Below are 24,601 nucleotides of genomic sequence, written 5' to 3'. Positions count from 1 at the left end.
GGAATGCTCTTGAGTTTAATCAGGAAAAAAGGTGGTTTGGTTGTAGGTTCTTCTACCATTTTCTACATCATTATTTGAGCTGTGAGACTAAGCGGACGTACTTATTGTTGTGATTATAATGAGTCATTTTTAATTACAAATATTAATTAGTAATATTTCTTTTTTTGCAAACCTGCAAAAATTAAGTGTGTCGCGTGTATGCATCTTTATACACTGTACAAGATGAAGCACTTTTATTAAGTACTAAAGAGAGTGTTTTTCTGTGATCTACGAGTGTTTTTTTTAACTCGTCACAATTTTAATAGCTACTCAGATGTTATGAGATTCAAAGCAAAACTAACACTCTCATTTCATTGTACAATTAATTGATTTATTTTATAAAAACTCATGAATCCATTCATATTGTCTATTCCCCGACATTACTGATTGCACATCAATCTTTATTGTATTTACGAGTTTGATAAATTTAAGAACGAGTTGATGTGATCAATCAATGTGGCAAATAGTGTGCTGGATTTCAGAATAGGGCTATTTTGTAACCAATTTCTTTTGTAATATTTTCACTCTTCTATAAATTTGGTTATTAACTGGTGATTGAATTTAGTTTTGGTTAAAATTTCCTGTTAATACTAACCAAGCCAACACGCGCACAGTATTTTTCCAAATTTTCTACCTTAAGAAAGGCTTATGTGCATTTTCTGCTTACTTCAGTATAATACATCAAAAGCTGAAATGTGATAGTAGCTTTGCTTATAGAAAATATTTTTGTTGTAAAGTACTAAAGAAATCGAAAGGCACATAGTTTTTTGTTAAGGTGTGTCCTGAATACAAGGTCCTCAAATGAGCCTGTAACATATCTCTGCGTAAATTAAATGTGGAATACTGTGCAGACTTCCATGAATGTGAGTTTATGTTTGTCTGACAGTTAAATGTGCAACGCTAAGTCCAGTCAAAGCAATAGTGTATCATATTTTTTTATAAAAAGTTTGGAAAAGCAAAATTAACCAAAAATCGAATGTCTCCATTAATCTGAAAGTGTTTGTATCAAAATTAAGTAAAGACCATAATATTAAAAAACATTTTACAATTATTTATTAACGTCTAAGTTGTGTCTTGAGCTACTATTATTTTTTGATTCTCTAATGTGCCATCTGTTTTGACATACCCGGAAATAAGTATCTGTATGGGCCTAGATTCATGGATTTAGTGAAAGTTATAGAGAAACCATCCCTTTTTTCAACAATCATTGCAATTCTTGCTTAACAAACAAGTACATGGCCATTTTAATCCAATGCTATACAGACAACTTATATCAACATATAAAGGGAAATAATCATACTTACTCTTCATGAAACAGACAATATATTCACAAAGGACATGAAAAATACAAACTTTAATATAATCATGGTTATTATCTGGCGAAATGCTCAAGTTTGCCTGGGCTGAATGTAATATCTTAAAAAAAGATGGATTTGTATAAGACAACTTGTACGCATGTATTTAAAACGTCTTGTAGAGACATTCTGTTACCTTTTTATTATTTATATGAGTTGTTATTTCATAAGTTTACATATTCAAATGCTCTAAACTATGATGATGGAGACTTTGATCTACACACTCTCACATACCTAAGGTTTACACACAATTTTGCTTTTTTGGACATATTTGACTGGACTAACCATGCTGCTTCTCTATTTAATTTGTCATATAGTATCAATTAAGCTTTTGTGTTCAGTTCTTTATCCTGTGCTTACCTACAAATTACCTAGGTATTTATTTAGCAGAATTAATTTAATTATGCTATAATCCTACGATATTTATTTACAATTATTGTCTGAAGCTATACGTGAAAATGAAATGAATTTCTTGGTAATATGTGTTCATTGGCAGGTCCTTAATATTAAAACTTATTCTATATAGCGAAAAAATGGCGGTCAAAAAACACGAGTTGGTACATGATAACCGTAATCAATTGGATCTTCAAGCTTTAGAGCAATACATTCAGCTGATGAACGATCAGACTAACTACAAGCCACCACCTCAGGAACTTGTCAAAAATTGTCAGGATATTGTGAAATGTCTTGGTTAGTACGAATTATCACTCTTTTATTGTTAAAATACATTATGTTGAACAAATGGTATGTTATGGTAAATTGGGCTTTGCAGCTCGTGCATCTGGAAATGAGGAACAACTGTGGACCCTTCTGCAGACTGTGGAAGAGTACTTGCTGCGAATTGTGAACACAGTTCACAGTTCTATACGTCATGAGATTGTGACGGCAATCCTTGACAAGTTTTACACTTTCATCTCAGATCCCCGTAAGTTACTGCTTTTTTTGTTGAGTGCTTTGATGACTTTTTTTTAACCAATATCGTTAGTTTAAGTGAATGGAGTGCGCTTTTGTTACGCATAAAAATATGTATGAATATTTAGTTTTTGCCAATCTCATGAGAAGTTTGTGGTAGAATTTTCAGAATTTCAAGTTTTTAATATCGACGACCGCTTTTTGAAAAGCTGTTGTACGAGTTTCCAAATTTCTAAATTTGTATGTATGGTGTAGAATCGGATGCGTGTCCCGCTACCTCTGTAGTGCTGATCGTGCTGGACTGCTCCGACACGGAGGGCACATTGTCTGCTGCGCGCTGGCTTGTGCAGCAAGGTGACAATGGTCCGGCTGGAGCGGGTCTTAGAGCTTCTCTTTCTTGCCTTTATTGCTGGTTGTACGAGTGGCACGGGACTCCGGCGCTTGGGGATTGGGTGATGGCTTTTATTAAAGCCCTGGAGGTAAGTGACGAAGTACCTTCTTAAATAAGGTATCCCATAGGAACAGCATTTTTAATATTTTTCTATTACACAGGAAAATGAAAGATTTGACATACTGATCGAAGTGTCTGTTGACAATTTGGGTCGCCTTTTCTTAGCTTTGGATGATCCGGTGACCCTACGACAGTCAGTCGCCGACGTGATTTTCCATGTGCTGGCATCACTGCGTGAATCCACAGATGCATTTAACAGGGTATTTATATTTGTCTTCAAAATAATATGATTATTTAATTTTTGGTTCATATCGATAAATCATTTTGCTGTTGCATCAGATTGCCCCGCATATTGGACGTGTTTTGGCTAACCTCGCCACTGACAGCGGACAGTGGAGTCGCCAGCTACTGCAAAACTTAGTGGACATTCTTACGGCCACTGTAGACGGTCTGGTTGATTCTCTGAAAGGCGAAGCCCAAGATATGTTCAAGGATAAATATCAGGACGTGGTTAGTATTTTTTACTTCAGAATATCAAAGAATGCGTTTTTTTTTAAGTTATAAATTACAATTTAGGCAGTACAGGGTTTCTATTAATAATAAAACCACTATAAAAAGTAATAATTAGTAAAATAGATAAATCTAAATTATTTACAACATCGATCGCTGTCTAAGCAATCACATCGGCCTTCGCCTTTCGGGCACTATTGCTAACGTACTTCGATTCGAATTTCCGCTAGCGAATGTAACCTATACAAATTGAGATTTTCAGTTACATATGAACTTTCTGAATCATTGATATCGTTTCCATGTGACGTATACTGCGTGTGAGCATTTGTTACCTTTCGGCGCCGATCGGATACGGTCGTCGGTGTGCGGATCTTAGTCGCGCCGTAGTTAGAGGGTGGCCGTAGTCGCGTACGGACTGACTGACAGCGTTTGCGACGTAGCCGACAAAATGCCGACCCGAGCTGAGACGGTGCGGTGTCGCTCGAGACGTGGAACAAGGAGTGATGTACTACATGGGCATATTTATTATTTATTAATAGTTCCTTATTTTAATAATCCACCTTAGCTATTTAACATAACTGTCTTAAATTTTTAATCTTATTTGGAATAGGGATTAAATACATACAATTAATTCAAGTTTTTAAGGAAGTTAAGTTTGTTATTTAGATGAATACTTGTATATATTTTAACGTAGATCTTGTGCCTGGAGCGTCACATGGCCTCTCGTGGATGTCGGTTCCTGCAGCAGACCCCATGGCGGGCGCGGAACGTGTGCTTGACCAGCGTCAACACTCATGCTCCCATGAGGAAGGTCGGACTCCTGAACCTGGGCAACACCTGCTACATGAACAGCGTGATGCAAGCTCTACTGGTCACCAGGCAGTAAGTAATATTCAACTGTAGTAGCATTTATTATTGATGGTTTTTGTCGAGACTAATTTTTTTCTAAACATGTGATATTATTTACCGTCGGATATGAATAAGTTTATTAAAGAAATTAAACAATTTGGGCAATTTCTCGTTCGAAAATAGCATTCGCTTGTGAAAGATTGGTATACGGAAACAAGTTTCAAAACTACGTCACTAACTTACAAGTTTCATAATATATTTCTTAAGGGACTGAACTTTGACTTTGAAAATAAACTCGAATCAATGAAACGTGGTAAAGTCCAAAATGACTGTGGTAATGGTCTTGTTATCGATCGATAATATAATCGAACGTTATAACGTTTTCAAAAATTTATAGTTATTAAGTTGCACATGCATATCCAGATTCATACATAATATTTTACTTAAAATCTACATCTATTAATATACGACAGTACTCTTTAAGATAGATATTTGGTGTTGCACGGCGGAGCCTCCGGCTCGCTCGGTAGGCTCGTTTCCGCAACGAAATTTTATTAATGCCGAGAACTAGATCCAAACTTATTTGTTTTCATCGCGACTACCTACTGAAATTAATTTTCAATTCAATGATCAACACTCCGCTTCGCAAGCTGATTCAATGTGTAAATTGAAAGCCAAGCGTGTTCAATGAATGATATCGCTTTTGCGTATTAACATTTTTAATGATACCAGAATTACAAGCCTTATATTCATCATACTCTATATTGTGACTGTATTAAACCTTGAATAAAATCCTTTTATGGCTTACATTGTATCAGGAAATGCACTCTATTTGAATCAGATTTGTACGAAATATGTGTGACAGTTGCTAGTTTTTTTAATGGATATCCATTATGGGTTTTAGCTGATGCGTGTGCAGCTGAGCTTTTGCTAATGCAATAGTACCGTTGTAGCTAGCGAGTGTGCTTTGCGAATCTTGTTTTTTTTTGTTATATACCTGAATTTTTTGACCCTTTACAGATTTGAATTCAAAATACATTTTATCATTAGACTTTCATTGAACCAATTATGAATAATATGGATGAAATATGGTGTTACAGAATGATCGCGATTGTTGATATAAGTCCTTGTTTCGCAAACAAAATTGTTGAGAAACATAAAAATATATATCAATTGACACCAAATATTCAGCTTTGCAATTCTTATTCGAGAGCCGAAGGTTTGTCGCTCTGTGATTTATATTCCCGTGCATTTATAAATGTTTGTTTGGCGTCATCTTTGTCCGTTTATGTTAAACTCGCTGTCCTCTTTGCCCGCATAGTAAAGAGTAGATTCGGAACATCGTCGTTCCCATTTTTTTTAACCCTGGAACGGCCTCTTTTCTTAAAGTGAAATCGAATCGAATAAATGCTCTGCTTTGCCAGTGATGCCTCTTTGAATCTTTAATGGCCAGTAATGCGACTTATGCTATCGACTTGTAAATCAATGAAATGCCTTGAATCCGTTTCTATTATTCACGTGCAGATCGATATCTGATATGATGCACCCAACTCGAAAGGGTACAGTTAGCGCGTAGTCGTACAAAAACATAATGAACGAACCAATATTGAACATAATATTTATTTAAAATCAGAAGACCAGTACAGAAACAGCGTTGTATAAAAACATTTACCCGATCATTTGCATTAATTAATATTTGTAATTACTTTGTTGCGGACAAAATGAGTAGTACAAATTAAATGTCCATGTTTCACGAGCACTCTGAAACGTTGCATAGTTTTAATTATATGAATTCAATCAATACTGTTGAAGGGCTTAATGTTTTATTAAGCTTCCGATTGCGGCAATAGCTTTTATGCTCGGATATTGTTGAAAATAATGGAAAATATATTTATAGCATTTGTTTCGAGAATGTTTACTATGTTTATTCTAACACGATTTTATACAGTCTGCTATTTGACCTACATTATTCATGTATGTGATAAGTTATGATGGTTTTAAGTAATTTCAATGTCATCACAATTATTCTTAAATCTTCGGTCAGTAACGTGTATTTCATATTTTAATCATCGCATATTAGAATTTGTAAATTTCACTGACAAGCTTTTTTAAGCTCAAGTATCTCCGTAAAGAGAACTTGTAGCGTCGAAAAAAATAAAAACATAGTACAAGTACGTATCTGTATTACTAACATTATGCATTCAGAATTTGAAATCAAATCGTAAATCAAACGATATAATATAAATAAAATCAATGTTGTCTCGAATCAATTTGATTCCTCGTTAGACTGGCATAAAAATGAGGTAAACATTATCTTTCCTCATGGTTACACGTCTCGTTAGGTAACAAACAACACATTTTTAAAATGATCCCTGTGCAGATACCTACACCTTTTTATAATGTATCAAACAGTTATGTAACACAATGCATAAGTTCGTTCTGAAAACCGTGTAAATCCTTACAACATTTTACAGCATCCATTCACTCCTCGAGTCCCATTGCATTCAAACCCTTTAACGATACTGCCCCATTGAAAAATAGATCGAATTCGAAATGTTATATTGCATAACAGAAACCTATCCAACTATCATATTTATTCATAAATTCTCGGTAAATTTCCTTTGGCATTTTATTATGGGAGTTCACAGGAATTTCAGTCGCATTTCAGGCCCTAGGAGCGCTAGCTTCATGATATTACTTTACCGTTATAAAATAATGCAAACTCTTTGTTGGATAAAACATTCTTTGTCTGGATGTGTAATCTGACTACCCTTTGTGCTTTTAATGCAACGGACGGATGAAAAGGATTTTCCAGTAATAAAGAGATTTAATATCCTAGCCATAGCACATACCTGTAGGCGGACAGCATCGTCGCGATCGATATTGCTGCGTTGGTCGAGTTCTACGTAAAGCGAAATAATTAAAACGTGGAATTGGTAACTCGTGGTCATTAATGTGATAAACGTGATGAACTTCGAGCAACGCAAACTTTTGTTTTCTATTTGCGAGGCTGCTTTATTGCGACTTTTCCTTCGGCACGTTTGCGAAGTTTTGCAAATAAAAAAGAAATTGCCAAATCAAAAATACTTGAAAACACGTTGCACAGTTTTTGAAACATTACCAAGCGTTTCCCCAAAACAAATCTAATAATAGATCAATTAAGAAACAAGTATAGAATGATACGATTGTTGTTTAGGAAAATGTGTTCTTGCAAAATTTATAAAAGCGTGCGAATTTGTAAATGGCGGTAGATCTAGATTTTCTTTTTATGTTTAATAAATTATAACTTATAGAGACCTTCTGACAACTCTTAATGAAAACGATGTATTTTTCAATCAGGTTCAGCACTCACGTTGTGCTTAAGATGACGGCGGTGCCATACTGGTCCAAGATGGGCATTCTATTCGGCAAGATGATGCACTCCATCACTACTAAGCTGAACCCCGACGAGTTCTTTGCGGTGGTCAAGCCGCCATTTTTCACCAGGGACAACCAACATGACAGCTCTGAGTTCCTCGGGTAAGTTTAGATTTGACTACTTGTTTGTAATATATTCTGTTCAGCTGATTTCAGGTTTTTCGCAGTTTAAAGATTTTAGCTTTACCTTTGCAGACTATTTAATTAAAAATATTTTTGTAGTAAAAATAACAAGAAGTTTCGTAAAACACTTTACAAAATCCAACCTTATTATAATTCCTTTTAAGCCCACTACCACATAATAAGGCATAAAAACACGAACCTGAAATATTAAAGAAAATCTCGTTTCTCAAAACTAATATTGTGCAATTTTCTAAAGGAAAATTTTCTAGGAAATTTTATCGCTACCTGCGTCATCCGCCCACTAGTCCTTACAAGTTTGCAAATTCTTTTAAAAAAAATATAAGCTTTCATCTGATCGACGTCGACACGGAGGAAAATATTAATAGAACTGTGAGATCAACTCAAAAGGCTGCATTACTGCAAAACGGAAGTTTAATAAGCTTCTGGAAACTTTTCATGTAATCTCCTTTCATCCTAGCGTCAGCTATTTCATTCGAATATGCTTCAATAAATATTTGTAATATTCAACTTAAATTCAAATTCTTTACAAGCTTTTTCCTTAGGGTATTGAACTTTCGATCAGGGGTGTTGAGAATTTTATTTTTACTTCAGTATTTAGCCACGTGGACAACATTTTCTGGGGGCGTTATACAGGTCCTTAATAAGTTGGTCCAGCATGATCATATATTACTAATAATAAAACCATTATTCGTACAGTATCTTTTGATTGGAGACTATCCAAAATATGTATGTAATAAGTAGCATGTTCAGGTGCATCTACATAGCAGATACTTATTGTAGCGTATCGATCCGAAGTGTAAGAGAGCTGCATCTCAACGTCATACAAAACCTAATGGGTTGTTAGTTGTACCTTTGAAGAATGTTGCCTTATATTATTATACGTTCGTGTTATGAATTTTTGGTCCGGAAAAAAGATACTGATTCGCTGAGATTCGCGAGTTTAATTAGCTTTTCTATTGAGTTCTAAATTTTTCATAACATTAGAGAGTACTTTGATTCTCGTTAAGGCTGCTGATAGTTTAGAAACTTGAGTATAACATCCCTTCATGTAAGTAACAGTTACTTTTAAAATACCTACGAAATGCAGGTGTAAACTGATATAACCTTATACATTATATAATAAGAATAACTCGGTCCGTCAGTTATATTGCATGCAATGTCATGTGGCTGTAGATTGTCTTTGAGTGGTGCGCTGATAGCCCAGCTGTCTGCGAACGGTCATTTTCTTGTCAGAGGGTTATTTCCTGCATGAGGAACGTGTCTCCTCTAATAACAATCTAACACGCTTACGTTCAAATATATACATGTATTGTTTTCACATTGAGTGACCTAGTGACCTGGACTTGTAGATAAATCGCTCATTGTATTGAATTGACATGTCAAAATCATCATCGACTGTTGAAAAGGATGTCAATTCCATACATTTTGTGTTTTCTGACCGTTTGATTGCGCTAATGTAATGTAACATTGTATATTCCCCCCACTACTACCTGGTACGAGGTAAATTGCGTTTTGCATTTGTTTTACATAACTTAGAGGATTAAATGGCATTTTTGCGCTCTACTAACCTTTTTATCTTATGCCATCTTGGTGCAATGCCTCCTCAGAGTATTTGCGTATTGAATATTTCCATAATACAATGCTATTTTTGAGTTCAAAATCCTTTTAGCATATTTTGTAAGATCTATTGTTCAAATTCTTTAAGTTTTTTAGCGGCCTACATTAATATCGATGAGATTTGGAACAGCATTTTAGGGAGATTTATCCATCATTACTCTTATGATCATACGTATATGTCGGGGACATATAACGTCATGAAAAAATCCTACGCATCGAAAAATAGAATAGAATTATATTATTTAATCAACACTACAGTTTCATCTGTTTTTTTCTCCATATTGAATACACGATCGTGCACCAAAAGTGCTGGCACTCTCTGGTCTAAAGTTATATCTGGGCCCCGATTCTGCTATTTACAATGGCCGATGAATGAATGGCAATTGGATTAAATTTGAAACTATTCTTATTATCTTAAGCATTTACCAACACAATAATTGTAAATTCACTGTATTGGCCGTGAGTGTTCTGCTCCGTACTGAATTTCCAATTATAGTGTTGCAAAAATGCTTAGAATAATACGAATAGTGTCATTGCAATCCGAATCCCATTAATTCATCGGCCATTGTAAATAGCAGAATTGGGGCCCAGTGGTGTAGCTATGGCGTTCGAATTGCAAACAACTAGAGCCGTGTATTGTGAGGCCCAGCACAGATAGCATGTTGCGTTCATTAACGGTACAATACGTATTTAAATGCATTGTTATGGATCCGCACGTATGTCTATAATTTCATGTGAATGCCACTGAATTGTGAAAGGATTAATTGCAACATGATGAATAATTACACACGTGTTTCATAATTAATTAAATTATTAACTGAGTTTATTGTAACTATAATTGTGTTTTATGTTTAAGGTACTTTTAACGATTTTTTGGGGGCTTAAAGGTTTTATCTTGATTTTGAGTTATTTTCTTTTCTAACAGATATCTGTTTGAGCTACTGCAGTCTTATGAGCATTGCTCTGATCTCAACTTCGATTATTCTCGACCAGCTGTGTTGTCAAGCCACAGCCGACTGCGTATTGTGTCCCAGCCCGCTCTGCAAGGACAAGCTTCGCAATCCACCAGGTATTTAGGATTAAGGCTTCCTTTCCTCTAGCTTCCTGAAGATTCTCTGGTAAGTGGGTAAATAATAAAATACTTGCCTCCTTCCTGCTTATTTTGTTGGTATTTTTCCTGTGAATAGATTTTTTGTACTTAATAAGTTACTATGATAACCCTTGGGTTGGTTTCGGCATTTAGTCTCCAGTTTAGTTTAATTAGGAAAAAAAGAAGAGTAATCAAGATATTGCATTAACCCTAATACCATAAATAACTTAATTCCAGTATAAAAATATAAAAAAAAATTAAAGTATACAACGACACACATCTTACATAACATAGAATGTATGACTTCATAAATTACTTCATATTTCTATACGAATGACATTGATGCAGAAACAATTTGCCATAAGTGACACGTAACGTGCATATTAATATATAAATGTCAGTCGATCAATTGGTAGACACTTAACGTACTTTTTATATGGCATCAACAGGAAGGGAATATTACTGATACACTCCTGACAATTGGTTTTCATTAAGTGTCGTTGATCTAGCATGTAAAATCTTGCATGTATAAAACATTGAATCTTATGCAAGAAGCAATGTTATTTCAATTTATTTCTAGCTTTGATTTTGCCCGCAGCTTCAATAACGGTTATCTCAGAAAAATATAGCCAATATACTTTCTCGATATTTAAGCTAAACCCATACCACATCAAAATCGGTTTATTGGTTAGGCAGTTACAATAAAACAGACTTAGACTGTCTTTCAAAATTTAATATTAGTATTTGATAATATATCGGTCAGGGATGTATATACTTAGAGATTTTTGTAGTAAATATTTAAAATTTTACAGCACTGATGTCAACGATAATTCTGAGCCAGCTTCGACCCGTCGCTCAGCCTCTCCACGCCCCGGCAGCAGCGCGGCTGGTAAGTTATTGTCTGAGCTCATTATTGTAATATTTGAAACTTGTGTGATGCCTTTTCAGGTGAAATCCAACATCAAACCATCAATAATTTATCTAATACTTCTTAAGTATTTTATTTAATATGCACACGGCGTACGTCCTTAATATGCCATCTATTCCCTTTAATACTGCAGAGGAACGGCCCTGTAACAGGAGTTCCTTTGTGCATACTAGTTGTGTTTCAATAACATTCTGGACAAAGGATCATACTATGCGCTTGTGAAACAATATACTTCGAAGCACAAGGGTATTCTAAGGTTTAAATACCAAATGTTGCACAGTTCTACTCCTATTGATATTAGATTCGGTTCTCAAAGGCTCAAATGTTGATGCACTGTGCCGAGTTGTCGACTACCAATGTATAATGAAATTCGCAGACCTGCTTTTCAGATTTATATGAATTCTCATAACTCTTTATTTCGTATCACTGAGATAGCTACCGTGTTTTGCGTTTTACGAAGTCATTTCGCCGAAATCTTTTGTTAGAGATTTCATATTGTTCTTTTGAAGTAACTTTGAGTATTTAATATCTCCGAAAATATATTTAGTTCTAGAAACTTAACAAAGAAAAGAACACTATAAGTATAAAACGATAAATAGGAAATTGTAAAGTCAAAGTCAAATTCTTTATTTCAATTAGACCATTAGGTATATGGCACCTTTGAACGTCAAAACAATTTATATATGAACAATATTAAAAACTAGTCTCAGTCTGTCGGTCAGTCTCCTATTGAAGCTACCGCTCGTTCGGAAGGTAGGAAATAGTAGGTGCTTCTTCCTTTTAATATTTCATGAAATTCACTCGTTCGATGTTCGGAAACAAAAAAAGAGTTAAAAACATTCTTCTTCAAAGCTTTAAGTTTAAAACACTCTTAGTTCCTTTTTCCTTTTTCAGCGAGATACATAGTTAATTACTGCGGACGTGAAGTTAGCTTTCTAACTTTAATACAGTCGAAGAACTTCATTAATTTTGTTCGGTATTCGAATGTTATTTTATTAAACGTTTAATTTTCTTCGTTTGTCGAGTATAAGAACTTGTTTTGCTCGACAAACACCTATATCTCCCATTGCAATGTGACCGGACGTGGCGGTGTGTATGTACAATTGGCAACAAATTATGGCGCATGATACGTCAGAATGGAACAAACGCTAACTCAATCTGTATTTTCTATTCAAGATTGACTACCTAGTATTATGCAATCTTTGTTTTCTATTTATCTTCTTCTAATATATAAAATTCCCGTGTCACGATGTTAGTTACCGTACTCCTCCTAAACGACTTAACTGATTTTTACCAAATTTTATATGCGTATTCAGTAGGTCTGAGAATCGACTAATATCTATTTTTCATACCCCTAAATGATGAAGGTTGCTCACACTAAAAAAAAAATAGTTTTTGGACGAAATTGTTTGTTTTTATTTTTTTTATAATTTGGCATTAAAAATACACACAACTAGAAAAAAAATATCGGCAAAACAACATTTGCTGGGTCAGCTAGTTTAAATATAAAACTTTGTAATGCAAACAATCACACACTTAATTTACGTAAACGAGTACAATATTCGAAGGATTATAACAAAATTTTGTTGCATGTACCGTTAAATGCAAAGTAACTTTCGCATGTGGATAACCACCCCATGTACTCAACTCAACCAGGATCATTCATTATTTACACAGTATTTTCGTACAATGGCAGTTAATTTTAAACATTTGAACTGAAGGTGTGTGCCAGACGCAAGACGACAGAGATTTAAGATAAAGAATTTGCATAACACAAGCATCACTTCGAATTAATATAAATATAGCTGATGTTTTCATTGACTAGTTACATAACCGGAATAATGATCTTCACCATTGTGTCAGTCCTTTGAATGCCAGGAAAAGGCGAGACAGGACTATTGAATGAAAATTACTTATTCGTTATTTAAAAATCCTATCCTAAAATCTTTGGTTACATAAGGATTAACTTGGTAAAACAAATGTAAAAATAGAATGTTTTTTTAACAGGAGTATTTATCAACGCGAGCAAGAAATCTCATATTTTCTAGTTATCAGGTGCAGATATCTCCTCAGCTAAAAAGATAGGCGATAGGTCTAAAAATTTAATATATTTCGAAAATCACAATCGTCAACTATTTGAATCATGAAAAAGGCACATTTTTTACAGGATCTAGTTCCAGCGGACAAAAGCGCGTTTCGCCCGACAAGGAATATGTACCGCTTAAAAAGCGTATGCGCATGAATGAGTCGGCGTTCCTTCGCCGCGATTCATTCATTGATAACATGTTCGGAGGAGTCCTCCTCACCCGCGTCGAGTGCACCACGTGCCACTCGTCCTCTCTGTCTCGCGACGTATTCCGTGATCTCCAACTGGCGTTCCCCGACAAGCCAGAAGGCTGGCAGCACACTGTGCAGAGCCTCCTCGAATATTACTGCTCCAAGGAGAGCCTGACAGACGAGAACCAGTACCAGTGCCGTGACTGCGGCGTACTGCGCGATGCCGAGAGGAGCGTCCTCATCGAGACTACTCCCAAATATCTGATACTCGTCCTCAAGAATTTCAAGTAAGTTTAACTAATTACTAGCATTTTATCTACAGAACTCCTCTTCATTTAGTTTGTCTTTCTGTATTGCAATCTTAATGTGTTTGATGGGAAGCTTGAATTCGAGGTTGAAATTAGGACTGTTGTCAACAGATTCGAGCCGAAGTTGCAAGTGCAGACAAAGCTCATGCACACGATGTACCACAACCACACCATCACTCTACCCACTGTGCGCTCGCAGGCCGTACATAGCTCGTACACCCTTTACGCGGCCGTCATCCACGCTGGAACCACTCTTGATTCGGGCCACTACTACACCCTTGCTAAGGATAAAGATCAGTGGCACATGTATAATGATGACGTTGTGTCCGCTTCTGACGAGGCCCAGCTGAACAGCCTCAACCGCTCCAGCACGCCGTACATCCTGTTCTACAGGCGCACTGACATTGAGGAGGGCACTACTCCCTCCATGGAGGAGCTGCCGCCGAAGGTGCAGGAGTCGGTGATGTCGCACAACAAGCACTACGTTGAGACGGTCCGCAAGATGCGGCTGACGCGTCCATGACGGTTAAGGTCAGACAAGTACATCGACTTCTCGGTGTTGGATTATGTCTCAGCCGAATAAGACGGCCCAGCTTTTCTTTGGCAATCAGAATAATGAACTATAACACTTTTAAAAATTATAATACTTGATGTGTTACTGTTTTAATGATACAAACTCACGTCTAATTGATATATGTTACGGTCGCTGCAATTCAATAGCGATCACATTATAGGTTGAATGAAACATTGTTAGGACAGGTATTACAGCAAATCGCCTTCCAAGGTTGGTTTTTACTAATCTTCTAAGCTGCACACATTGCATATGCCAGTTTCAGCCGGACTGTTCTATGAAGATCATTGTTACGTATCTTGTTTGCTATCCGCAATGAAATCAGTATTCACCCTAATAATGTTTTCACATAAAACTATGAACTGTTCGCTATTGCTTCTGCGTAGTTGACAACCATCAAAGCGATTATAACATTACTTTTAATTTCCAGCTTGTTGACATATGTGTAGTGAGTGTTGTTATTTATTAATTCGTTAAAGTGTTTTAAACTGATTTGTTAGTGTCACAATATTTTGTTACAAGTGGTTGGTGAGTTGACTGAGTTGTTCAGTGCTGTGGCGGTTTACTATTCGAATTCGCTTCCGAAGTGCTCCAACATTGAATGTGGTGTATTAAAGAGTATGGAACATAGTGTCGAGGGAGAAAGTGCTGTTAAGAGATGTTGTATATATTACAGTTATTTTATAAAGTGATAATTCAACATTGTTTTTTCCATATGAAGTTATTTTAGCAACACCGGGTGTAAATTTATTTGATGATATCATGTTGATTTGATAGCCATTCGTTAGAAGGGAAATCGCTTCTGTGTTAGGCTTTGTGCAATTCAGAAGATCAGATGATTTATTTACATAATATAGACCGTAACATATATTCGTGGAAAGTTACATGGATTTCTGTATATTATTTATGGAGTATTTATAAGTGAAATGTACTTTTAGAAAAATTGATTTGTAGTCTTGCGATAAACCTCGTTATCCTTATTATAATAATGGATGTTAGAATAATTTAAAATTGATATTATAAGATCTTTTCGTGTTGATATTAAATATGTGTATTCGATACAAATGCATACATTTTTGATCATATTATATGTGTGTTATTAGTAGTTTAAAAATAATTAATGGAAAGATTTCAGTGGATTCTCAATATATACTTATTCATATTAAGATAATCGTGTAACTTTAGATTAAGTAGATATTTGATGGCAAGATGCCTATAGAACTAGAATTTTAAAGATTAACCCGTTATAGTGAAGTAATTATGAAGTTAACATCTACATGTTCCGTGTTTCTCATAGTCCCCGATCGCTGAAATCCTCCACTCTTGTATTAACCATCTTATTAATGTGTAGTAACGAGGTTTATTGCCAGGGCTGCTATTTATAAATATTATTTACGACAAAAAATAAAGCGGTTTATTTTCCAAAGACATTGATTTTTTTTTTATTGAATAAAGGAATATTCACCGAGTTGATGTTAATTGCATTAGTTCCCATTTCGCGTTTAGGTACCTATAGGTACTTTATATTTTATTGCAAGTAGGTATAGTGTGCCAAGATTTAATAGTAATCGAAATTTGTTATTCCTATATTGTATCGATTTTCAGGCTATTATAATCCATAGTAATAATTGGCGATCATTATAATGGATGATTAAAATTAATTTAACATCATAAACTATAGTAGATATGTGTAGTTTAACTAAGTTCCGAATACTATCTTGATGTAATATCATAAATATCTCAGATTGATGTTATAAATGTATCTTTGAATTTGAATAGTAATCAAAATATAGTTAGTTCGTGTAACACTGCATGTGCATCACATAAAGTAATAATTATAGTCGAAATATATCTGTCACGTTGATTCTTGTAAATCCAGTAAGTACCTACACATAGCTATATCGTCATCTGTTACCTCGATCTGTTTTGCCTCCGGAATTGCATCTCTCTTCGTTTACTGGTTATATGATTTGTCTTTCGAATGATGTAATCATTTCAATCAAATGAACTTTATATAAGCTGATTTTTATTAAATGTTTTTAATATAAATGTTTATAAATTAAACTAATTTTAATAGGATCTTAATAGGCGAAATCTCGATTGTCGTTTTAAATCTAATACATTTTCAAATATTTCGGCGCTAAATTTGCCAGAATTAAGAAATGCTTTAAGTGATGATGTTCTCTCTATTATTTTAACTTTGACTGACGCAATTTTCGGTCTATCGGCTTTCATTTTGCGTTTCCAATTTTTTTTACCCGGACGATCGAGAATAGCCGAACATATATATATATTTATATATAAACATATTCCTACGTTATAATAAATTATTCTAAATTGTTTTTATTTTATCCTTTATGTAAATAATTAATGCATTTAAAATATAAGATAGGTATTCCTCATGGTAAAAATAGTATCTCTAAGTAGTTATATGTTAATTGTTCGGGGCGTAGCATCAGTCCCCATACATCACTTTAATTTATAGTTAGAAACACATATTATTGTAAAATCGGTTTTTGGTTTAAAATAATCAAATAAAGTTAAAAAGTTAATCGCGTTTCAATTAAAAAAATTCCCTACCTGTAGATGAAAATTAGCATAAGGAACATTTACGATAAGCACATTTCACTGAATTAAAATTGTTGAAGAAAGCATCAAATTTGAAAGTAGCATTACACCGAGTCCCGAATTGAAAAGGTCGAACAAAGGTCAGTTTTAATAAAAGGTTACTTAATAAGTTTTAAACGGCGACAAATAAAGATTAGTTGTCAAACGAAATGAAAGAGGTAAAAAAAAATTAAGTACACATTTATTTTGCATATTCTATTTACAAATTATAGCCATTATTCACTTTTCATATATACATGTTTCTTTCCCATTGCACTTTGTATCTTTCCAAAGGTTGCAGTGTGTCTTAAACTTAAAACACTCTACAGTTAACTAATTGATATACATTTTTTGAATACGTAGTTTAAACTAGCTTTTCGCCCGCGTCGAGGTCGGTTATATCGCGTTTCCAAGAGAACTCTTCAAAAGTCCGGGATAAAAACTATCCTATTCTTTCTCAAGGTCAACTCTATCTCTGTACCAAATTTCATTAAAATCAGTTCAGTGGTTTAGACGTGAAAGCGTAACAGACAGTTACTTTCGCATTCATAATATTAGTAGGGATAATTCAGCTCGCTATATGATGTGTAAATCTATATTTTACTATTGGATTCGTTCATAACTCTTAATAAAATCCCTGGCTCTGATTAAAAGCCCAACTAACTTATAATACATAGCCGGAACTTATTACTTTTACCAACGTCTGGTGATATCTACCCTTTAAAGCAGTACTGTTCATTAGGGAAAGAGAATCGTTGTTCTACGTGGTGTAGTCCTCTGGCCCGTTTTCACAATTCCAAGTCTTACTTGAAGAGGCGTCACAAGGCCCTCTGTACTTGTAACACTATATTATTGGTACTTATTTCGGATAAGAAAAGAGCGAAACTGCAAAAACCATGTAGATACCTACTTTTTAAAGGGACTCTTAACAAGGACCGGGTCTAACAATCAGAGGCTTCGTCAAGAACTTTAATCTAAAATGGGATCGTCAAACACCTTTGCTCTGTGGGAGAACAGACACGAAGAATACTATGGAATAGAGAACTATTGCGTAGGTACTATGTGCGGAAGAATAATTTATTAGGCTATAACACCGTAAAATGCGATGTGAGCCCGTTCCCAAGATTTCTGTAAATTAGTACAGCATTTTATTATTATTATTATGTTAGCTTTAATTATATACAATCATCTCTACATCATTATTGCACCTAATTATAAGGATTAAGTTTTCATCCAACACAGGTTATCTATCATACAAGTTTGGTAGTAATAACACCAATTTACACAAAGCTTACATCCTATTCCAACTTATTAGTCTCGCGACCATGCTTAGCTAAGTGATGCTCTAATAAATGTACCTACATTGTCTGAACATTATGACAAGAAAAATCATGACACTTACTTGTACGAGATTATGCATAATATAACTTCCTGCTTCTGATGCTTCAGTTTTGGTAATTAGCCGTTTATATGACATCGTTTCCACTACCCAACAATTGTACTTTATGTAAACTTTTAATCTGAAATTGCTAATATAATCCCCGCAAATTGTTACCCGACCTGGCCTCTTATTTCATGACTTTAATTGACAATTTCAGTTTCAATTTTTCGCTGCTGCAATTCTACTACGTTTTTAGGGTTGCGTACTCAAAAGGTAAAAACGGAAGCCTGTTGCTAAGACTCCGCTGTTTGTAAGTATTTTATAAATGATACTTGCTAGACCGTTTAAATTTCGAAAGATAAAGTATTTGTTTCCCGTATAATAAGAGATGAAAATTGAAATTAGGCAACAAAAAAGGGTGTATTTACCCTATACTTTTGAAACCCTCAGTGTAGAGAGTACGACATCTATTTAGCCCGTTTTAATGCTATTTCTGATGTCAGAATGACGCCATTTTCCACTAATACCACAAGTTGCCTGTCTGCTAGCAATTTGCGAGGGTTACGCCTGACACATTTGTGCGAGCACGAAACCACGATTGACAAAATATTCGCTATCGGTAATCAAAAAGTTGCCACGCGACGCCCTGAAAAAAAGATCGAAGATCGAATCGATTCTGGGATAAAGTAAATTGTAGGTATTATTTTCTTCGTATTCTCGTAACTCGTCGTTTTGTACTCGTCGGGTTCACTTAATTAACTAGTGGAGGCGGCTTTCGATCCTTATAAGCCGATTAGTTTCCCACCAAAATTGTTCAGCTTCTCCGTGGCGGCACGGGCAATCTGCTTGAACACTGATCCCGGCACCTAATAATAAAATAAAGCCAATTAAAAAATGAAAAAAGGAACGTTTGATAGACTTGCAACTCTGAGCGCTTTTGTTTGCTTTTTATGAAAGCTTGTCTGGTAAGTTTAACGAACAATGGAAGCTCATCTCATCTCAAAATAAGCAGTTTCCAAGAAAAACTCCGGTGTGCAGCGAATATTCAATAGCTATTATTCAGTCTTCGCACATAATATAAGTTCCTGTTTTTTTTTTATTTTAAACTTAGTTAGGATCGTTACTACGATCGCAACTGTCATTTTAGCAATTATAAGGTATAACAAATCCGCGAATTGAGATAAATACACTTTAGAAACTTACCTCCAGAATGGAGTTGACAAAATTGGACAAACTCTGGGCACCCCCTACTAAGGCTTTCCCGGCGCCGGCAAATTTATCACCAGTATTGCCGTACTTCTCTTCTTCAGTAATCGTGTCCACTATTGGTTTGGGCTACAAAAAAGAATATTTTTTACAAAAGGAGATGTTTTACAAATGAGGTAATGTGTGGGAAGATTCTAATTAGGGCGCAAAGTCAGCAACAGAAGTCTCTAAACAAAGTCAGATTTACAAGCTGCCGTAGGTGTAAAGTGACCCTTACAAAATGTTTGTTGAGTAAGTTTTAATTAAAGTTCTTTCGCGCTGTAACCTGAGTACCAGCCTGTTGCAGACTGTAGGTACACTATTTAGGTATTTCCAAGCTTTTGTAAGAGCAACACATTGAAATAAAATTCTGCCAAGAAATAGACATAACATTAGAAGAAATAATAAACAATAGACATAAAATCTCTGACGTTACAAAGATGGAGGCCTGAATTGATTACTTAAGCCAATAGCGCTACCACATCACACATGATTGACAACAGTTTTGTATGAGCATGGTCTTGACTGCTGCTCTTAGTAGTAGTTAATTTACCAACTGGAATGCACAAGAAAGACTTCACAAGCTTGCACGTGTGTTAGACGCAGAAAGGGTATATCTTCTAATATATAAAATTCCCGTGTCACGATGTTAGTTACCGTACTCCTCCGAAACGGTTCGACGATTCTTATGAAATTTTGTATATATTGGGTAGGTCTGAGAATAGAACAACATCCTATCCAACACTCCCCTAAGGGGTATATAAATACCACAAGGGTTGCCCACACTAAAATTTATCCTTTGAACGATTTTTTTTGTTTTCATTTTTTATAATGTGGCATTAAAATACATACAACTAGAAATAATTAATTAGGCAAAACAACGTTTGCTGGGTCAGCTAGTAGCTATGTAAAATGTAGTAGAGCGGTAAATTTAACCTAACGATGAAGAATGCCAACCCTACGAACTAAAAACATCATAGACGGTAACGTAAACTCATTTCTGTTCTCGGGGATTAAACGCTTATAACTTCAACCAATGTCGAGAGCACGGTGCGGGGATATGTTGGACTTCCATTCCACCAAAAAAACACTCCTGGTCATCACTCTGGCTGAAGTAAAATGAAGCTAATATTATGTTGTAAAGTACCTGAAATATTCCTGCTACCATATTTTGAATGTTCTCTTTGAAAGACAATGCTTGGCTGCCATATCCTTCTGATTCTTCAAGCGCAGATTCTAAGGTAGACACGGGTGGTGAGAATAAACCGCCTTGATGGGCACTTGCCTGAAATGTTTTAAACAGTTTTGACTATACAATTAACGTTAAAGTGCGGGTGCAGATTCAATTCAAAATAAATAGATAGGTACAGTCAGTAACAAAAGTTTCAACGCCATGTAAAAATTAAAGTTTATGCTTTGCTATCTAATTTTCTTAGCAAAGCACAACAATAAGCCATAGAATCTGATTGTCTGTAGTGCATTATAAAATAATGGCTGGTAATTGGACTTTAGCTGTTTACCGTAAGTCGTAAAAAAATAAGGTAAATTTTTCGACTTTAATTTACCTTAGCATTCAAAGCACTTCCGAGTAAGTTTGATGCCGCTTGAACTTTGTATGTAACAAAATTGCCTCCAGACCCTTGAGCCTTATTGCTTAGGGGCTCACCACCGGGGTAGTTTTCGGCTTCCAACGGCTGGGAGACGAGCACGTCTGTACCAGCCTGAGGCTGATCGTAAACTGGTAAGTCTATGCGAATAGGATCATCGGCTGGAGCTGATAAACATCCTCCCACAAGGAGAAACGTGATTACAGGAGCAAGAAACATTCTGAAACAAAAAATAGAGTCTAAATTGTAGGCACCTATATACTTAGCACATTTCAAACTTCAGTTACGTTGGACAGGGCTCGTTACTTCATTTAGAAAATAATACCTAGTCTTAAGTTATAGCCGTTCCTATCGAATGTCATTCGCCTCGACATACGAAGAAAGGCAGTCCCTAAAAGCTGGCAGATATGTTTCTACCTACAACCGCGAAACAATAACCTGCAGAAGTAACGATTGACTGCCTTGAGCATTCCTTAACGCCTTACTATTTATTAGGGTTCCTCGAAAAGGTATAAACTGAACACTTATAGGATCACTTGGTTTTCCGTCTGCCAAGACCCTGTCTAAGGAATGCGTGGCGGGATCAACAATTTTGAACTGGTTCCTCCTTTCGAAATGACCACACAGAGATATTCAATTGAATTCATTTCAAACACACGGGTCTATAATAACTACCTACTAGGCCTGTGAAACCATTAATGTATTCAGACTCTTTAGTTCGATTCCCACCCAGGACAAAAGTCTGTGATATGAAGACGATCTTTGTTAGGGTGTTATTTTTCTACACTACAATGCATGTTTTTAAAAATGCCTGCTCAAGTATGTTTAATTTTTTTTTAAACAAGCCTTACTTAGTTTGAGGTCAGATGGCGTTGTGTGAAATTTGTTAAATGTTATTATTGTGTACTGGCATAGTTGTCAAACACTAAGTGTCAAAATGTGATACAGGCGTTGCAGATAGTTTCCTCAATATTTATTTGTATTTTTTATAAATTCTCGTAGGGACAGTATTTAAACATAAAAATGGAAACAGTACCCGAAATTCCAAGATGTTTTGGAATGTTTCATCCTAAATATGCGACCTATCTAATATCATTGTTTGGATTATCTTCTGGCGGTGTTGGTTTAGCGGGAATAGTACTATACGGGCTCGTGGAGGACAGTATTGTAGCGCACGTCGTGAAAAATGACAAGACGGATGACGTGATAAAGAAAGCTGTGCTACTGAGCATCGGTTTGACTTCCCTCTTACTATTTATCGCCAGTTTGCTGCTGTTTCTCGGATCGGCAGTCAAGTCCACTGGTTACCTCTTCATAGGCTGTTTTCTACTCCTTATCATGTGTAGCCTACTGATTATAGCAGCAATCGCAGCACCGGTATCTTGTTTTTTTCTCCCAAAATCGTGTGTGATTAAAAAATTATCGTCCGTATTGTTGGTAATGGCTTATTTATTATTAACGGTTTTTCTATGGGTGTGGATATATTTTATGACTGTTGCCTTTAATCATTTAAATGAATTATAATTATTTTTATATTCCTTTGTAAAAATATGAAACTTTACGCTTACTTTTTCTATAGGAAAAGCGATAAATTTCGTAAGGTGGGAACTGGTCAAGTGTATTGAGTATTTAATGTAAATTATAAATGGAACATGAATCAACGATCAATTAAAAGAAATTCATTATAAATGTGTAATTATTACAGCTGGCATTAAGTTACCCTAATTAGATTCATTGGCCCTGTGAGTATCTGCCTTGTAATGCTCGAGAATCCGGTAAATTAGGTAAGTATTGCCAAATACATTGCTAGTAAGCTATCTATAGCTTATTTGCCAATTAAAATGCATATTATAATACAGGTATGATACTAACATTTTAGGTAAAGTAAGTAATCAATCTCAAGACCATTAATTCGTTTTATTTAAATATATCGATAAATGTAAGAAAAATATTGATGTCCAAAACCAATGAGTTCTTCCCAGAATGTTAAACAGTAATATTTTTTCTGCATTTATATTTTAATTGTATTTATAAAACACAGCAGATTAATTATAGCATTAATCTAGGAATTCGCTTTTGTAACTACGTGCCTTATCCACCCTATATGTACTATTATTGTTTACTTTATAGCCTATCAAACAAAATAAACCGCAACAAAAACACGAATCACACAAAAAATATCACAAAAAACAACAATCAAGATTTTGAAAAATATTCGCTATAGCAAAAGTTACGTCAGTTAAATCAAGTGTTAAGTAACTTACTTGCGAGTTCGTGCGGTAAGTAGTCGTCTGCGATGCGCACGCGCCGTTTTGCCACTGCCATGGACCGAGTGGTCGCACACTTTCACGCCTTACGTCATAAAGGCCTTGGCACTTAACCGAATGTGATGTGGATTTGGCCACACTGAACACCAATGTGCGCTAATACCTTAGGCCTGCCCATTAATACTTACATTTTAATTTGATTTGCCCGTAATTAACAGAACTAATCGTTCTTCATGGTGGCATATTTTTGAATTTTCTCTTCGACTTATTGAACTGCGTCTATTTATACAGGAATGAATAACATGAAATATATTTTATAGAGTTTTCTAAGGATTTCCTTCATAACTTTTTGATAACTAGGTAGGCATTATTAGTACAAAGATACTTAAATCATACATCGGTTTATTCACGCGTTATTTACGTTTGCCCGACTAGTTCGGACCCAACCGGAGTCCTTATTCATTAGCGCATTCGTCAGCTTATCGTATGACTTGTTAGCCTTGTTACACCACTTAGGTATGAATCAATCTCAGGATTTTTTTACTTGAAATAGGGGTAACATTGCCCTCGATAGGTATAGACTCTAATCTATAAATTAAAGAATTCGATTCGGAGAACTGCCTACGTGACATCCATCACAGGTGGTAGATGTATTTTTTCTCTTTATAATAAGCAATAACACACATTTAAAGTTGATTAGAGACAATGATAGCAGGTATGAGGTAGCAGCATCGGGCTCGAAACGGGGCTTTGTTCTGATCATACCGTCTTAACACGCTTTCTTTGAAAACGCTTAAAAACGCAGTTATAAAAAGAATATGCTTTCTTGATCCGAAAGACTTATGCGCAAGAGCATAATTCTGTATGTGTGTGGCTTGATAGTGGACGCGTAATTATAGCCAATTATAGGTGATTATAAAAATAAAGCCATAAACCAACACTCGAGCCTTGCTAGCTTGCATAGTATATTGGCAGTTAGTAGTATAATGTAGGTAAGTAAGCGCTCATCTATAAACAAAAGCTGGA

General features: G+C 35.3%; 2 protein-coding genes across 3 annotated transcripts; one reads left to right on the top strand and one right to left on the bottom strand.

Moving 5' to 3' along the window:
• Nucleotides 1-283: 283 nt before the first annotated feature.
• On the top strand, nucleotides 284-17,020 carry LOC113494050 (ubiquitin carboxyl-terminal hydrolase 35-like). Of its 2 annotated transcripts, none has more exons than XM_026872185.1 (11): nucleotides 284-2,084; nucleotides 2,167-2,319; nucleotides 2,562-2,785; nucleotides 2,859-3,017; nucleotides 3,097-3,267; nucleotides 3,962-4,149; nucleotides 7,456-7,635; nucleotides 10,220-10,363; nucleotides 11,197-11,273; nucleotides 13,480-13,876; nucleotides 13,994-17,020. In XM_026872185.1, exons 1-11 carry the CDS (start codon nucleotides 1,928-1,930, stop codon nucleotides 14,418-14,420), a joined length of 2,277 nt encoding a protein of 758 aa, XP_026727986.1. In that variant the 5' UTR covers nucleotides 284-1,927; the 3' UTR covers nucleotides 14,421-17,020. The 2 variants fall into 2 exon arrangements, with proteins under 2 accessions (XP_026727986.1, XP_026727987.1); XM_026872186.1 differs by having other exon boundaries at nucleotides 287-2,084; nucleotides 14,009-14,420.
• Nucleotides 17,021-17,590: 570 nt separating this feature from the next.
• On the bottom strand, nucleotides 17,591-22,116 carry LOC113494049. Its single transcript, XM_026872183.1, has 4 exons — nucleotides 21,267-22,116; nucleotides 20,849-20,986; nucleotides 19,660-19,791; nucleotides 17,591-19,322 (listed from the first exon to the last, which is right to left on the bottom strand). Exons 1-4 carry the CDS (start codon nucleotides 21,525-21,527, stop codon nucleotides 19,239-19,241), a joined length of 615 nt encoding a protein of 204 aa, XP_026727984.1. The 5' UTR covers nucleotides 21,528-22,116; the 3' UTR covers nucleotides 17,591-19,238.
• Nucleotides 22,117-24,601: the final 2,485 nt, after the last annotated feature.

This window comes from Trichoplusia ni, chromosome 5 (genome assembly GCF_003590095.1).
Source record: "Trichoplusia ni isolate ovarian cell line Hi5 chromosome 5, tn1, whole genome shotgun sequence".
Classification (NCBI taxonomy): Eukaryota; Metazoa; Arthropoda; class Insecta; order Lepidoptera; family Noctuidae; genus Trichoplusia; species Trichoplusia ni.
This window is presented reverse-complemented; position numbering and strand designations above follow the sequence as displayed.

Bases quoted from the DNA above. Each gene is read 5' to 3' on its own strand.
- LOC113494050 (XM_026872185.1), top strand. From the start codon at position 1,928: ATGGCGGTCAAAAAACACGAGTTGGTACATGATAACCGTAATCAATTG. The intron at 3,018-3,096 runs GTATTTATATTT...CTGTTGCATCAG, and splicing joins CCACAGATGCATTTAACAGG to ATTGCCCCGCATATTGGACG. The intron at 10,364-11,196 runs GTATTTAGGATT...AAAATTTTACAG, and splicing joins CAAGCTTCGCAATCCACCAG to CACTGATGTCAACGATAATT.
- LOC113494049 (XM_026872183.1), bottom strand. From the start codon at position 21,527: ATGTTTCTTGCTCCTGTAATCACGTTTCTCCTTGTGGGAGGATGTTTA. The intron at 20,987-21,266 runs GTAAATTAAAGT...AAAACATTTCAG, and splicing joins GAAGTGCTTTGAATGCTAAG to GCAAGTGCCCATCAAGGCGG. The intron at 19,323-19,659 runs GTAAGTTTCTAA...TTTTATTATTAG, and splicing joins TTGTCAACTCCATTCTGGAG to GTGCCGGGATCAGTGTTCAA.